Here is a 14,213-nt window from a genome sequence, read left to right as displayed (position 1 = left end):
GCTTTGGTGTGAGATGATGACATTGGAGTCTGCCTCCTCTCCAATACAATGAAAAGAAAATCAAACAGCAGTGTCTTTTTCCAGAAAACCATGAGCGGGTTACTCAAGATAGTAGTGAGTAGTTTCATGTAGTCATTTTCTAAGTAATTTTTCTCATTTTTGAAACATTGATGCTTCACCAACCATGCCTCTGTCTTGACAACCACTTTCGTAACTTGTCACTTGAGCTGACTGAGCAAGCAAACACCCCTGGCTGTATTTTGCACATGTAGACCCTCGGCGGAGTGCTAATGTTTGCTAGCTAGGTTCTCCTGCATGCTTTCTTCTGCGCCGTGATATTGTTGCCGGATGGAGTTAGATGAAAATAGTTAATACATCATACTGCAAAACAACAAGGTCTGTAAATTAAATTGTGTACCTGGATCATGATATCTAATGCCCCACTACCCCATATAAGGTTCTAATGAAATAATGTTATTCATCATATTCATTTTTCTGACGACTCGGCTGTTGTTGGGTGTATAAGTGAGGGACAGGAGTAGGAGTACAGGGCACTGGTAGACAACTTTGTGGAGTGGACTGCGGCTGAACATCAGCAAGACCAGAGAGATGGTGATAGATTTCAGGAAGAAGAGTAAGACGGCTTTCCAACCTCTGTGCATTCTGGGAAAGGATGTGGAGGCGGTGGATTATAAGTACCTGGGCTGTTACCATCAACCACAGACTGGACTGGAGATCTAACACTGAAGCTGTGTACAAGAAGGGGATGAGCAGACTTTACTTCCTGAGGAAGCTGAGATCCTTCAACGTGTGCAGCAAGATGTTGGAGATCTTTTATCAGTCTGTGGTGGCCAGTGTACTTTTCTTTGCTGTGGTTTGTTGGGGAAGCAGCATTGGAGCAAACGACACCGACTCAACAAACTGATCAGGAAGGCTGGTTCTGTGATTGGCTGCAAACAGGACACTCTGGAGGCTGTGGTGGAGAGGAGGACACTGAAAAAACTGTTATCCATCATGGATAATCCTCTCCACCCTCTCCAACTCACACTGGTCAGACAGCAGAGCACCTTCTCCGGAAGACTGCTTCAGCTTCGCTGTCGTAGCAATAGATACAGGAAATCTTTCCTGCCACAATCCATCACTTTATACAATAACTCTCTCACCTCTGCCTGACAGAGAACTCTGGTCTCTCTACTGTTTTGTTGTATATATTATTATTGTTATAGTATATTTTGCATATTTTGTTTTGTTTTATATATTATTATTGTTTATTGTTTAGAGCACACTGTGCACTGTATATATACACTATGTATATATTGGATTCTATTTATGTTATGTACGAAGTGTTTTATTTGCGGACCCACTACTGCTGTAACAAAATAATTTCCCAGTCTGGGATCATTAAAGTAATTCTATCTATCTATCTATCTATCTATCTATCTATCTATCTATCTATCTATCTATCTATCTATCTATCTATCTATCTATCTATCTATCCATCTATCTATCTCATTCAGCCATTGTCAGCTGTTTCTTTGTTCATCTGGGTCAGTGTAAAAATCACAGAGAAGACATTAACTACAATTTTTCAGTCATAGCAAGCGCAATTTCAAATTCTTCCACTGGGGGTCGCACACAATATTGTGAAGCAATACTGACTGACAGTAAAAGATGTCTGGAGCTTGCACTAAAACTAAAGGAACATTTTTTAAGTAAATAAGGTGAAGAGGTGTAAACTGCACAGTAACATGGCCCCAATAACAGCTAGGGTTATACCTTACTTTTTATTCCTCCAGTATACCTGATGGTTCGAGCATCGAGCATCCTCCAATCTGCAACACATGACTCTAAATCTGCCTCAAAACCCTTTGTCTCTGTTTTCATGTTTTTAATGTTAATTTCTGTAATGGTTCATTACATAAGCAAAGCATCAGTGTGGAATAAAAAATGCTTAATAGGTTAGAAATAGAAGCTGCATACACTTCAGTTTTCTGCTTGTGACCTACTGGGATTAAATTCAGTAGTAGAAACTTCAGTAGTTCTGCATTTGCTGACATTTCCACACTTGGGCCTGTATGTAATGGTCTATATTTACTCTTGTGAAACAGGCACAGGAAGTGTATGTGGAACAGCAAAAGGTTCAATTATCACATTGTGTTTTAAAGCATTCAGTCACATGTACCAATCACTAATCAGTTATCATACTTGGAGTGAAGAAGTTATTGGAGCCACTGGAGCTATGTTTATTTTTTGCTCTTGGCAGGATTGAAAGAAAGTCAGACTTAGTTAAAGGGATATTCCGGTGTAACTTTAATCCATGGTCTAACACACCGTGAAACTGTGTTAGACTTCCTCTCGAGAGATCAAGTTAGCAGACCGCTAATTTAAGGAGTTTTATCAACCTCAGCAATGACCGCACAACAACAATACACTGCAGTAAATGGATCCAAATATAAATCGCCACCAAAAAGCCACAAATAATGCTCAGAACAGCACCAAACTTCAGCAACAGTACAAATAGGGCATCAGCACATAGTCTGGGGCATTAAAACTCCACTAGCTTAGCTGGATTTCTTCTCTCTTCTGCAGCAGCTTCCTGTTGACGGGAAGTCCCGACGAGTCGATTACTGAGTGCAGTAGAGTTCCGCGGTTCATGGATGAAAATGTATGATTATGACTCCATGGAAAAGCAATCAAAGTTCATATGTGTCTTACCTGCCAGTTTATAACAGTTATTATCGAGAGCAGACAGGGAAAAGAAAGGAATTGACCATTTCTAACCGCACTCGGTAATCGTCGCGTCGGGAATTCCCCGACCCGGAAGCTGATGGAGTAGAGTTGAACTATGTTTTTAGCTTCACAATAGAAATCCAGCTAAAGGGGGGTACACACTACAGGATAATCTGAGCAATTTCTGTCCCGATTTCCCCCTTACGATCAAAGCTAGCAGAGGCCTGATTATCTGATGTTTGCAAAGGACATCGTGTCTGATTTTCCTGTGGTGTGGGATGTGTTAAGACTGATTTTGTCAGGTCAGATCCGCAAGAAAGGCGTCAGAAGGAGAGATCATAAATAATGAACATGTTTAAAGGTCCCATATTATACTGTTTTTCATCAATTTCACACAGCTGTCAGAGGTCCAACAACTCTGTATTCGATATGTATTGCCCCAAACACATCCCTGGTCCTGAACTCCAGCTGCCTAAAAGTCGCTCTGCTGAGGTCTGTTCACAGCAGCCTGTTGCTGTGCCTGCACCTTTAAATGCTAATGAGCTCCGTCTGTCAACGCCTACTTGGGGAGCCTTGCCTGCTACGTCACTCTCAGGGAGAGGAAGCCCCTTATGCTAACGGTAGCATGCGCTAATGTTTACGGTGGATGTAACACTATGGCTCGCGGAGATTTTTTCGTTCAACCGAACCAGTTTGACCCAGAATTTGACCGAGAAGGAGAGGCTCCGGAAGAAGTACAGACCTTGCGCGGCTGCAGCAGGACGTTTCAGAATAGTTAGTGTGTAATAATGTTAGTTTGTTTGTATGTGTTGTTACAGTTACTACAGTGTAGCTAATGGCTAACAGCTAGCGAAAGCTGTGTTTGTCTCCAACACAGTCTCCAAACTCTTGTACACTGTTCGCATAGTCTCTGTCTCCAGTCTGCACATGTTTCCAGACTTTCTACTGTGACAACCAAGCTCCCTCGCTATATTATTAAGATCAAACTCACTTCATACGCCATTGCATAGCGGACCGAAGTGGAGCTAACTAGTTAGCCAGTTTCCAGCTGACTTCACCATACTCGTCGGCAACTGTAAATACTATCAAATCGCGGCGACACTTATCGGTGGCTCGGGTGCAGTTGCTGGGTCCGGTATGGTTGGGACTGATCCTTTTACGAGGGTCAGTGTCGAGGCAAAGCCAGCTTTGTAGTTACTGACACTCGTTATTGAAGCAGTCTGATGTGAAGTGGTTAGCATACACACACAAGCTAACACGAACCGCAGCCTGCACGTTGTCATTAAAAATGAAACACAACCACTGTCTCTTCTGTTGTTCTGTAGCTGGGACAGAATATAGGCACTTATGTTGATTTATACAACAACAACAGAGCAATTGCGTGTCCAACTCTGCTGTCTCTCTGCTGGACACACCGAACTTCACCTCGGGGATGAACGCCCCCTCTCTGATATCTCCTATCACCACGCAGAGGAGGCTGGCCTATGATAATGACTCCTTTCGTTACGTAACGAAAGGAGCAGAATCTGAACAGCCTGTAGGAGCGCCGTGTTACCAGTGGGTGGGCTGCAGAGACCATGCAGGACTCGCTTGTTTTCCTCATTCTGGGAGTTGGCAGGCTCAGGGAGGACCAGCTTATATATGTAGAGAGCAGACAAAATGTGCTTTTTATGATATGGGACCTTCAATATTTGCGACTAGAAATCCTGTAGTGTGTGGGGTGTTCCGAGCGGAGCCGAGCACGCACAGCGTGTGATGTCACGTGTACCGGACCAACAGCCAATCAAGACGCGAGCTGAGTCAGCTGTGTTTCTCCGTCAGCCTTTTGTTTACCTGTTGCCATGGTTACCCGCAGTACCGGGGGCCAGAGCGCACAGCGCTGCTCTCGAAGCTATCTGTAATACTTGTGACAATTTTTACTCACCTCCAACTCGCGCTGTAACACATACAGCCCACACTCTCGCCGTCTCCATGACTTTTTCCATAGTCGTTTTGTTTTTGTTTTTGTTTTTTCAGCCAGTAATAGGCCTAAAACAACCACCACTGCATCTTCCGATTCGTCCGCCATGTTTGTTTACACTGAAGTCACGTTTGACCATGCGAGATTTGTAATATTGAGCGTGAAGAACCTGATACTCTGCTGAAGAATCGGTTAGTGTGTGGTGTGCACTACGGAGAACACCACACACTATAAGATCAGCAGAGAGAGATCTTGTGCAATCTGTCTTTTGTTATCATCAAGTGTGTGGTCTCCTAATCTGTGAAGGTTTGAAAAATCCTGTAGTGTGTACCCGCCTTAAGCTAGCGGAGGTTAGATGCCCCAGACTATGTGCTGAGACCCTATTTGTACTGTTGCTGAAGTTTGGTGCTGTTCTGAGCATTATTTGTGCCTTTTTGGTGGCGGTTTATTTTTGGATCCATTTACTGCAGTGTATTGTTGTCGCGCGGGCCGTTTCTGAGGTTGATAAAACTCCGTAAATTAGCGGTCTGCTAACTTGATCTCTCGAGAGGGAGTCGAACATAGTTTTACAGTGATTTAGACCATGGATTAAACTTACACCGGAATATCCCTCTAAATATGTGAAATGGTCAAACTCAATGGTCAAGAGGTAGTTTGATGAACATTTATCATCCTGGAATTGGAATAAAACAAAATTTATGGTTTTTGGCTTGTCTAAAAAAGTGATGATAAATTCAAAATGGTTAAAGTTGGTGTTGACCATGACTTATGTGAGTCAATTGACCGGGGAATGAATGCTGATTGTACACATTCACAGTGAAGACAAAAACCAGATGTTGGCAGGTTTTAGTGGGTTGTTTGGCCAGTATAAAAGGGGTTTTAAAGATACAAGTTTTCAAGACTAACATTTTAATGTAGTGAGATATGACAACAATGAATTAGAAATGTAATTGGTTGTACGAGCAGTTCAGTAATGTGAATTGTGAATAAATGTGAAAAGTGTGCGCACTGTGAGTCATTTTCAAATATTTCAAATCACTATGTCTTGTATATACAGTACAGTCTAGTAATTAGCAACTTAAGCACATACCAGTTATACTAAGTGTATCTGCATTTATACAGGTAAGGGCACGGAGCAAACAATCATTAAGACATATAAATGAAAGCATCTGTAGAAACGACTAAGAGAAAGAGGATGTCTTTAAAATGACACTTTAACAGGAAGACTGACTGGCAGCAGATGAGATCACTGTATACCCTTCAACAACTACTGGAGAAAGTCATCAACTTAAAGGTGAGAAATTTAACTTCAAATTTTTGTTTGCTTCAACATGTTTGTTTGACAAAGTGATTACAGTAAAATTATATAAGACAAATGACTGGACGCAGTTCACCGTACCTTGTGTCTTGAACTGTTCATCACCTAAAACAAGCAATTTAAAGACATCACACTGGTGCATTAGTTTATGTGATGGCCAGTTCAGACTAAACAATTCAAATGTAATCCTACTTGTGTGCAGCAAAATGTGATAATAGCAGCATCTACAATTTAGTCAGTTTAAAGAGAGACAAAAGGTCAGGCTTCAGTCTTTCACTACAGTTATTTTAAAGGGATAGGCATGACATCTGAGTGATCCATTTGCACATTAGGACTGATTAAAAACGTCACTTTTTCTTTATTTCTAAAAAGCACAGACACGCCCATATGTATATGTATATATATATACATATATGTATATACATATGTGATATATCTATATCTATATCTATATATCTCTCTCTCTCTCTCTCTCTCTCTATATATATATATATATATATATATATATATATATATATATATGTGTGTGTGTTTGTGTGTGTGTGTATGTATATATATATATATATATATATATATATGTATATATATATATATATATATATATATATGTACAAACACACACACACTTTGCTTTTATTTTATTGCTATGATTTACAACAAATTTGCCCTGCCATTGTAAACAGTGTAGCTTCAAACTCCCTTGAAAAGATATATAAAAATGCATCCTTTTGAAAAGACCTTTTTGATAAAATGCTTTTGTAAACATAAATTTGTAAGATTGCTTGCTATTATAAAGACAGATCAGTTTCCATATTGAAATTGATAAAGTGTTAACATAACTTTCATTAAATACTGAATTTGGCAAAAGGTGCCTGTGTTTACAGAAAAGTATTTCATATCCCTGAAGATATGTAATCTAAATTTAACATCTGCATGCATTGCATAGTAAACATGACATGTTAGTGGATGCACAGGACATGAGGTGTGTGCTTGCTGTCTGTTTTACACAACACGAGCCTGTCTGCTTCCTCTGGCTTGAGACATCATGCCCCGTTGTGGCTTCGTAGCACAAATCTTAGGTTGAACATTTTCAGCATGTGGATGAACCTCCGGCTTTTCTACTGTATATACGAGCAGCATGTCTTCAGCGATATGCAACGTGACTGCATCCGTAACAGCTGTTCACCAGGACCCTTTCTTGTCATACGGGACACAATGATTAAATGATTCAACTAATGTTGGCTGCTTTTTAGCGGGTATTTGTGGGCTACCGCAGTCTGTACATCTCGTAGTGAACAACAAGCATCCCACTGTGATCCAGGCGTCTGTTTGAGATGCTGAAATAAATGGTTCGGTCCGCTGCCTTTAGTTGCAACAGCCTTTGAACAAACTTTGCAGCGGACGGTGGTTTGTTCGAGGTCTGACGCGCCAAAACAAGACTACTAACAAGACAGTGCCTTTATTCGAACGAACTCTTTGCTCGCTGCATGTTGTGTTTGTTTCTCTGTGGAAAGCCAATGCGGGGAGTGGGGCGGAGCCTACTATGAACTACGGAAGCCCATGAGGAGCTGCAGCGGAGCAAGTTAAATAAAAAATCGATTTTCATTTTTTTAAATTGTGTCAGAAGCAGGAAAAATGGGCAAACATAAGAATTTGAGGGAGTTTGACAAGGGCCAAATTGTGATGGCTAGACGACTGGGTCAGAGCAGAGGTGTTCCTGGTCTGCAGCGGTCAGTATCTATCAAAAGTGGTCCACAGAAGGAAAACTGGTGAACCAACAACAGGGTCATGGGCAGCCAAGGCTCAGTGATGCACGTGGGGAGCAAAGTCTGGCCCGTGTGGTCGGATCCAACAGACGAGCTACTGTTACCCAAATTGCTGAAGAAGTTAATGCTGGTTCTGATAGAAAGGTGCCAGAATACACAGTGCATCATAGTTTGTTGCGTATGGGGCGGCATAGCCGCAGACCAGTCAGGGTGCCCATGCTGACCCCTTCCCACCGACAATGGGCACGTGAGCATCAAAACTGGACCACGGAACAGTTTGAAGAAGGTGGCCTGGTCTGATGAATAACGTTTTCTTTTTTTCATCACGTCGATGGCCAGGTGCGTGTGCATCGCTTATCTGGGGAACACATGGCACTAGGATGCACTATGGGAAGAAGGCAAGTCGGCGGAGGCAGTGTGATGCTTTGGGCAATGCTCTGAGTCCTGCCATCCACGTTACTTTGACACGTACCACCTTCCTAAGCATTGTTGCAGGCCATGTACACCGTTTCATGGAAACGGTATTCCCTGGTGGATGTGGCCTCTTTCAGCAGGATAATGTACCGTGCCACAAAGCAAAAATGGTTCAGGAATGGTTTGAGGAGCACAACAACGAGTTTGAGGTGTTGACTTGGACTTCAGATTTCCTAGATGTCAATCCAATTGAGCATCTGGACAAACAAGTCCGATCCATGGAGGCCTCACCTCGCAACTTACAGGACTTAAAGGATCTGCTGCTAACATCTCTGGTGTTTTCACTTAAATTACTTGTGTTACACTTTGTGGTGCGGGGCAGGACCCAAAAGCAGACATGATGTTGAATCTAGGCAGATTTAACGACAATTCAACAATGGAATATGCAGAGCAGGATTTAGAAAAAATCCGGCTGGAGAGTTCGTAAGAGAGGGAGAGGTGTTGGAGGAGAAGTTGCTCACTGTGGTGCTGACAGACCAGGTGACGTGTGGAGGCTCAGGTTGCCAGCTGCAGAGGTGCTGAGAGTAGGGTTGTGGGGTGCGAAGCCACTGGTACGCACCAATTGCCAATCTGATGCAGGTTTACATGTGTGTCCGCAGCTCCGGTGATGTGAAACTCCGCCCAGCCTCTTACTGTACCTCTGCTGGCACAACAGACAAAAACAGACACCAAAAACATATAAGGACAACAGGACTTGACAGGCCATAACGACCTGCACAGTCCTGGATAATATTCACCTTCTCTAGTCAGACATTATTTGAGATCAGATTGGTATCGGTAGCAATACTGTGTAAAATGAGCGCTGAAACTGTTTCAAACACTCAATATTTCATATATTTAATATCAATATTTTTGACAAAACTGCTACTGACGGTTCCTTTTAAGATGCGTCACTGTGATTTGTTTTTTAAGTGTACTATTAATTTTGAGTAATAAAATTCCCATCCCTATTACTGAAGATGAAGAAGAGGGATATAATATATGATCATATTATTACTCAGGGAACTCAAATATCAGCCTCTTATGTCGTTTCCTTCAGTGTGGTTTGCTGAAGTTTGTTAAACAATTTTATTTGTTATTTGACAGAATGAAGATGAAGCAAACCAACCACACAGAGGACGACCTTTTTTCCTGCTTCAATCCTTCAGTCGTTGGCTACCGCTACTTTGCTGTGCTGTGGGGATGTGCTGTGACCATCATAGGTACGGTGGGGAACCTGATGACCATTCTAGCCTTTGCCATAGATCCTCATCTGAGGACACGCTTCAATGTGCTCATCGTCAACCTGGCTCTAGCTGATCTCCTGTACTGCACCATACTGCAGCCCATCTCAGTTGACTTCTATCTACACCTCAGATGGCGCATTGGTCAGCTGTGGTGTAAAATGTTCGGCCTGCTTCTCCTCCTCTCCAACTCTGTCTCCATTATCACCCTCTGCCTGATAGCTGGCAGCAGATATCTCATGGTTGCAAAGAGGGCTGTGTTTGACCGTGTCTTCTCTGACCTTGGTCTTTCTTTACTCATCATCTCAGCATGGACACTAGTCCTGGCCAGCTTTGGTCCACTATGGCATGGTTACATGTTTGTGCCGAAGTTGTGTGTATGCACCATGACCCGGACGACGTCCCATCCCTACACCATCATCCTGCTCTTGTTCTACTTTTTTATTGGTCTAGGATGTGTTGGTACATTCTACTTCCTCATATACAGACGTGTCCGGATTGCATCACAAGCCTTACTTCGCTATAGGTTCAGCCGCCGATCCTCCAGGAAGAAACCAGCTTCTTCAGCACAAGACACCAATGACAGTGGAGTGGAGAGCAGTATGGCCAACACATGTAGCTGTGAGATCAGTAGCCAGGCAGAACTAGCCAAAAATACAGTTGAGATCACTAATGAAAAGTCCTCTCAGTCTAATCACGACTCTGCCACGGCCAAATCAGCATCCAACTCTCCACATGATACAGTCACTACATCCTCTTCTCCCACACCTGCTCCAACAAATGCAGCCTCCTCGTCCCACTGCACAGCCTCAGGAGATGATATGGAAATGAAGCATGTGACACGCATGTGTTTAGCTTTTTTCATGGGTTTTGTGTTCTGCTTTGTCCCCTCCCTGTTAATCAACATAGCCGATGAACATAACCGTGCCCCGCAGGTTTTGTACATGATCTTTAGAAACCTCACCTGGCTCAACAGCTGTATCAACCCTGTGCTCTATGCAGTCATGAACAGACAGTTTCGACAGGCCTACCATGTGCTGCTCACCAGGGCTGTAGCACCATTCACCTGCCTGTGGACCTGGTGGTCGTCTTTTTGAGGACCTGACCTCTGGAATTGAAAGAGAGATATATGTAACACATTTTCCTCTTACCTGTAATACGAGTCTGTATATCAAATTTGAGCACCACAAGCTAGTTCTTGTCCTATCTAGATTTCAGATATCAGATATCAAACATCTGCAACTCAAATTGAAACAACCTAGATGGATGAATAGCACTACAGGTAAGCAGAAAAAAAAAATGTGTGTGATTTTTACAAATGCCATTGTCATTCAACCATTGTCAACTCTTTCTTTGTTCGTCTGGGTGATTAATTTAAAGGGTAGAGATTAGTAAGGATGGAGCAAAAGAAGAAGGAGTTTGACAGCGTTTGCCTTCAAATGATCAATGATGTAAGGTGTCAAGTTATAAAACCTGTTGTCTCTGTTTTCATTTTTTGAACGTTAATTTCTGTAATGGTTCATTTCATAAGCAAAGCATCAGCGTGAACTAACACAAACAGCTTCAGTTAGTTCTGCATTTGCCGACATTTTCACACATTTACTCCTGTGTGACAGACACAGGAAGTGTGTGTGGTTTCAGATGTGTTTTGCTACACATAAAAATGTTAGCTATATCATCCAGATCTTATTACTATGATTCACAGCCTAATTTTTCCATGTTGTTCATCTACAGGTTTTCTGAATTCAACAGAGCGCAAAAAGTGGCCAGTGGCAGTGCAGAGGGACAGAGCAGCCTTGACTCTTTCTTAACAAAACCAGATGTGTAGACATACAGCCACGGCAATCCCAGGCTGTATATCTATATTTCTTAGATATACCTGTGCAGTATTCTTAGTAGTCCAGATGAGACTTGACTTGAACTTGTGACCAAAGACTTCAGATTTGACTTGGACTCGCAAAAAAATACTTGCAAACATCTCTGGTTGATGGCCCTTGAAGGCCAGTACCTTTGTCTTGAATCAGATGCAGCCCGCAACAGGAAGCCAGTGGAGGTCACTGAGGAGAGGGGTCACATGGGAGACTATGGGTGGATTGATAACATGGCGCACAGCAGCATAGTGCAACAATTTAGTCGCAGAGGCTGGAAGTCCAGAGTGAGTTCCAGTTGTCCAATTGGGGGATGACCAGCACTTGGACCAGGAGTTGCGTTGTGTCCTTTGAGAGTAAATACTCGATCCTTTGGCTGTTGTAGAGAGCAAATCTGCAAGTTCAGGCCACAGCAGTGAGGTTTAGGGTGCAGGATAGTCTGTGGTCGAGGATTTCACAGAGGTTCATCGCAGTCTTTCCCCACGATGAAGACAAGTTTAGTTTTATGAAGGTTGAGCTTGAGGTGGCACGCAGTTGTCCAAGCCGAGATGTGTGCCAGACATTTCAAGATATGCTTTACAACTAGGGTGTCAGAGGAGGGGGAAAACAGAGGAACAGTTGGATGTCGTCTGCATAACAGTGGTTAGAGAATCTATATGATGTGATTGCAGAGCCCATGATCTAGTGTATAGTGTAAACAGAAGGGGTCCAAGTAGTACACCTTGAGGGACACCAGTTTCCAGAAAGCAGGGTCTGGAAAAGGAGTCATTCCATGTTACCTGAAAGGGGCCATTTGTCAGGTATGACGTGAACCACGTTAGAGCAGAGTCAGCAATTTATGGTTTTTGGTAATCAAAAAAAGATGATCAAATCAAAATGGTTATAGTTGGTGTTTTCATATATGCATGTATGAGTGTATGCAGCTACATACTTGGAAACCTCATGAAAAAATAAATAAAGAGGAAACGTAACTGAGTGAAACAGTTGCGTATCACTCACAGCTACACAGGATACACAGCTAAGTAGTTAGCTGTCTATAAGTACTTTGTTTACTAATTTTAAATTAATCTACATATTGTGTTATTAAGGCCTGAAACAGCTTTTGGCGCGCGCTAAGCGCACGCACATACTGCCCTTTTCTAACTGTGAGCCCCTGCCCCTCTATAATCATGTGCATGTCCCTGTGGTACAGTGTATTGTAATAGAAGAAACCACACACAGTGGTTACTTTTTTAATATCTTCAACGTCAGTCTCTTTCAGACATTATAAAAGGGGTTTTATAGATACAAGTTTTCAAGACTAACATTGTAATGTAATGAGATATGAAAACAATAAATTCGAAATTTAATTGGTTGTACAACTAGTTCAGTAATGTGAATTTGAGTACAAAGTGTGCGCAATGTGAGTCATTTTCAAATATTTCAAATCACTATGTGTCTGTATATACAGTACAGTCTATTAATAAGCAACTTAAGAACATAACAGTTATACTTAGTGTGTGGTTAGGGCATGGAGCAAACAAACATTAAGACATATAAATGAAAGCATCTTTAGAAACAACTAAGAGAAAGAGGATGTCCTTAAGATTACACTGCAACAGGAAGACTGACTGTGAGCAGATGAGATCACTATATACGCTTCAACAATGACAGGAGGAACTTAATGTGAGAAATTTAACACTGCAAATTATAGGAAAGTAAAGTTGCCATTGAACTGTTTGTCGGGTAAAACAAGTATTTTAAAAACATCACCCTGGTGTATATTAGCTTAGACTGAACGATTCAAATGTTATCCTTATTGTGAGCAGATACTCACACATACATATAAACACACACATATATATATATATGTAAATATATACATATATACATATATATATATATATATATATATATATATATATGTATATATTTTGTCACAGCTGGCTCAAGGCCATGACAAACAATAGAGACGCACCGTTTCAAAGGAATAACAAAATATGTTTATTTAAAGCAACTAGTGCAGTGCCCGTAAGAAAAGTGTATTCCTACAAAAAAGTGGGAGGTTAAGGAGCATTTTCATGGATGGCCAAATGAGGCTGTGTTTGAAGGTGGGGCGTCAGGGATATTTAGGTTTGTTGTGAAATCTGATATTCCAGGGTATAATTGGCTGTTTTTGACTATTTTTGATTTTGCCATTATATTTCATCTTAAAAGCTATTTACTTGGTGTCATTATTTTCAGCACAACCTCACATGTGTGACTGTACAGTTATTTTTTTTATTTTGACATACTGTATTAACACAATGGACCTAAAATCACAAAAAATGCAAATTACTTATAATGCAAACATAAATTGTTGTTTATCTAAATGTGTGCATACATTTAAAAAATGTACAAAGTTATATGTAACTATTTACATTTAAATGCAGGCAATGCTCAGGTCTGCCTGTGCTCCTTCCAGCTGAATGAAGAGCTGCACTGCCTGCTCCACATTCAGCTTCTCCTCATTAAACAAAAAAACGACTCCACTACTCACTAAACACACTACACCAAACACTACATAACACACTAACTACACATTCCAAACACGCTAAATGTCACAAATCTCTCAACTCTCACACACACCGACTGTCGTTGCATGTTAATCATCCGCCTAGGTCCCTCCCACAACTTCCTGTTCCTCAACAACCAAACTTGCTGCTTGGACACTTTTGTGACAAAAGCCCGTTTTTACCTTTTCTTCCTGCACCAGAAACAAAGCAAACGTGACGGCGATGTTCGCGAAAAAGCGTGGCGGACATTATTTACCCTAGGTCCGGTTTTGGACGTGCCAATGCTTCCGGTCCGTCGCCTCGGGAGGTGGGCCTTGTAGCTAGCGGCTAGCTACACACG

The 14,213-nt window shown here is 41.8% G+C and overlaps 1 protein-coding gene across 1 annotated transcript; it reads left to right on the top strand.

Moving 5' to 3' along the window:
• Positions 1-5,916: 5,916 nt before the first annotated feature.
• On the top strand, positions 5,917-10,568 carry LOC115582908 (G-protein coupled receptor 84-like). The gene is made up of 2 exons (XM_030419144.1): positions 5,917-5,984; positions 9,335-10,568. Exon 2 carries the CDS (start codon positions 9,336-9,338, stop codon positions 10,566-10,568), a length of 1,233 nt encoding a protein of 410 aa, XP_030275004.1. The 5' UTR covers positions 5,917-5,984; position 9,335.
• The last annotated feature ends 3,645 nt before the right edge of the window (positions 10,569-14,213 follow it).

Source organism: Sparus aurata, chromosome 6, assembly GCF_900880675.1.
Source record: "Sparus aurata chromosome 6, fSpaAur1.1, whole genome shotgun sequence".
Taxonomy (NCBI): domain Eukaryota; kingdom Metazoa; phylum Chordata; class Actinopteri; order Spariformes; family Sparidae; genus Sparus; species Sparus aurata.
Note: the sequence above shows the minus strand (reverse complement) of the source record. Positions and strands in the feature narration are given on the sequence as shown.

Excerpts from the sequence above, each read along its gene's own strand:
- LOC115582908 (XM_030419144.1), top strand. The coding sequence starts at position 9,336 with ATGAAGATGAAGCAAACCAACCACACAGAGGACGACCTTTTTTCCTGC.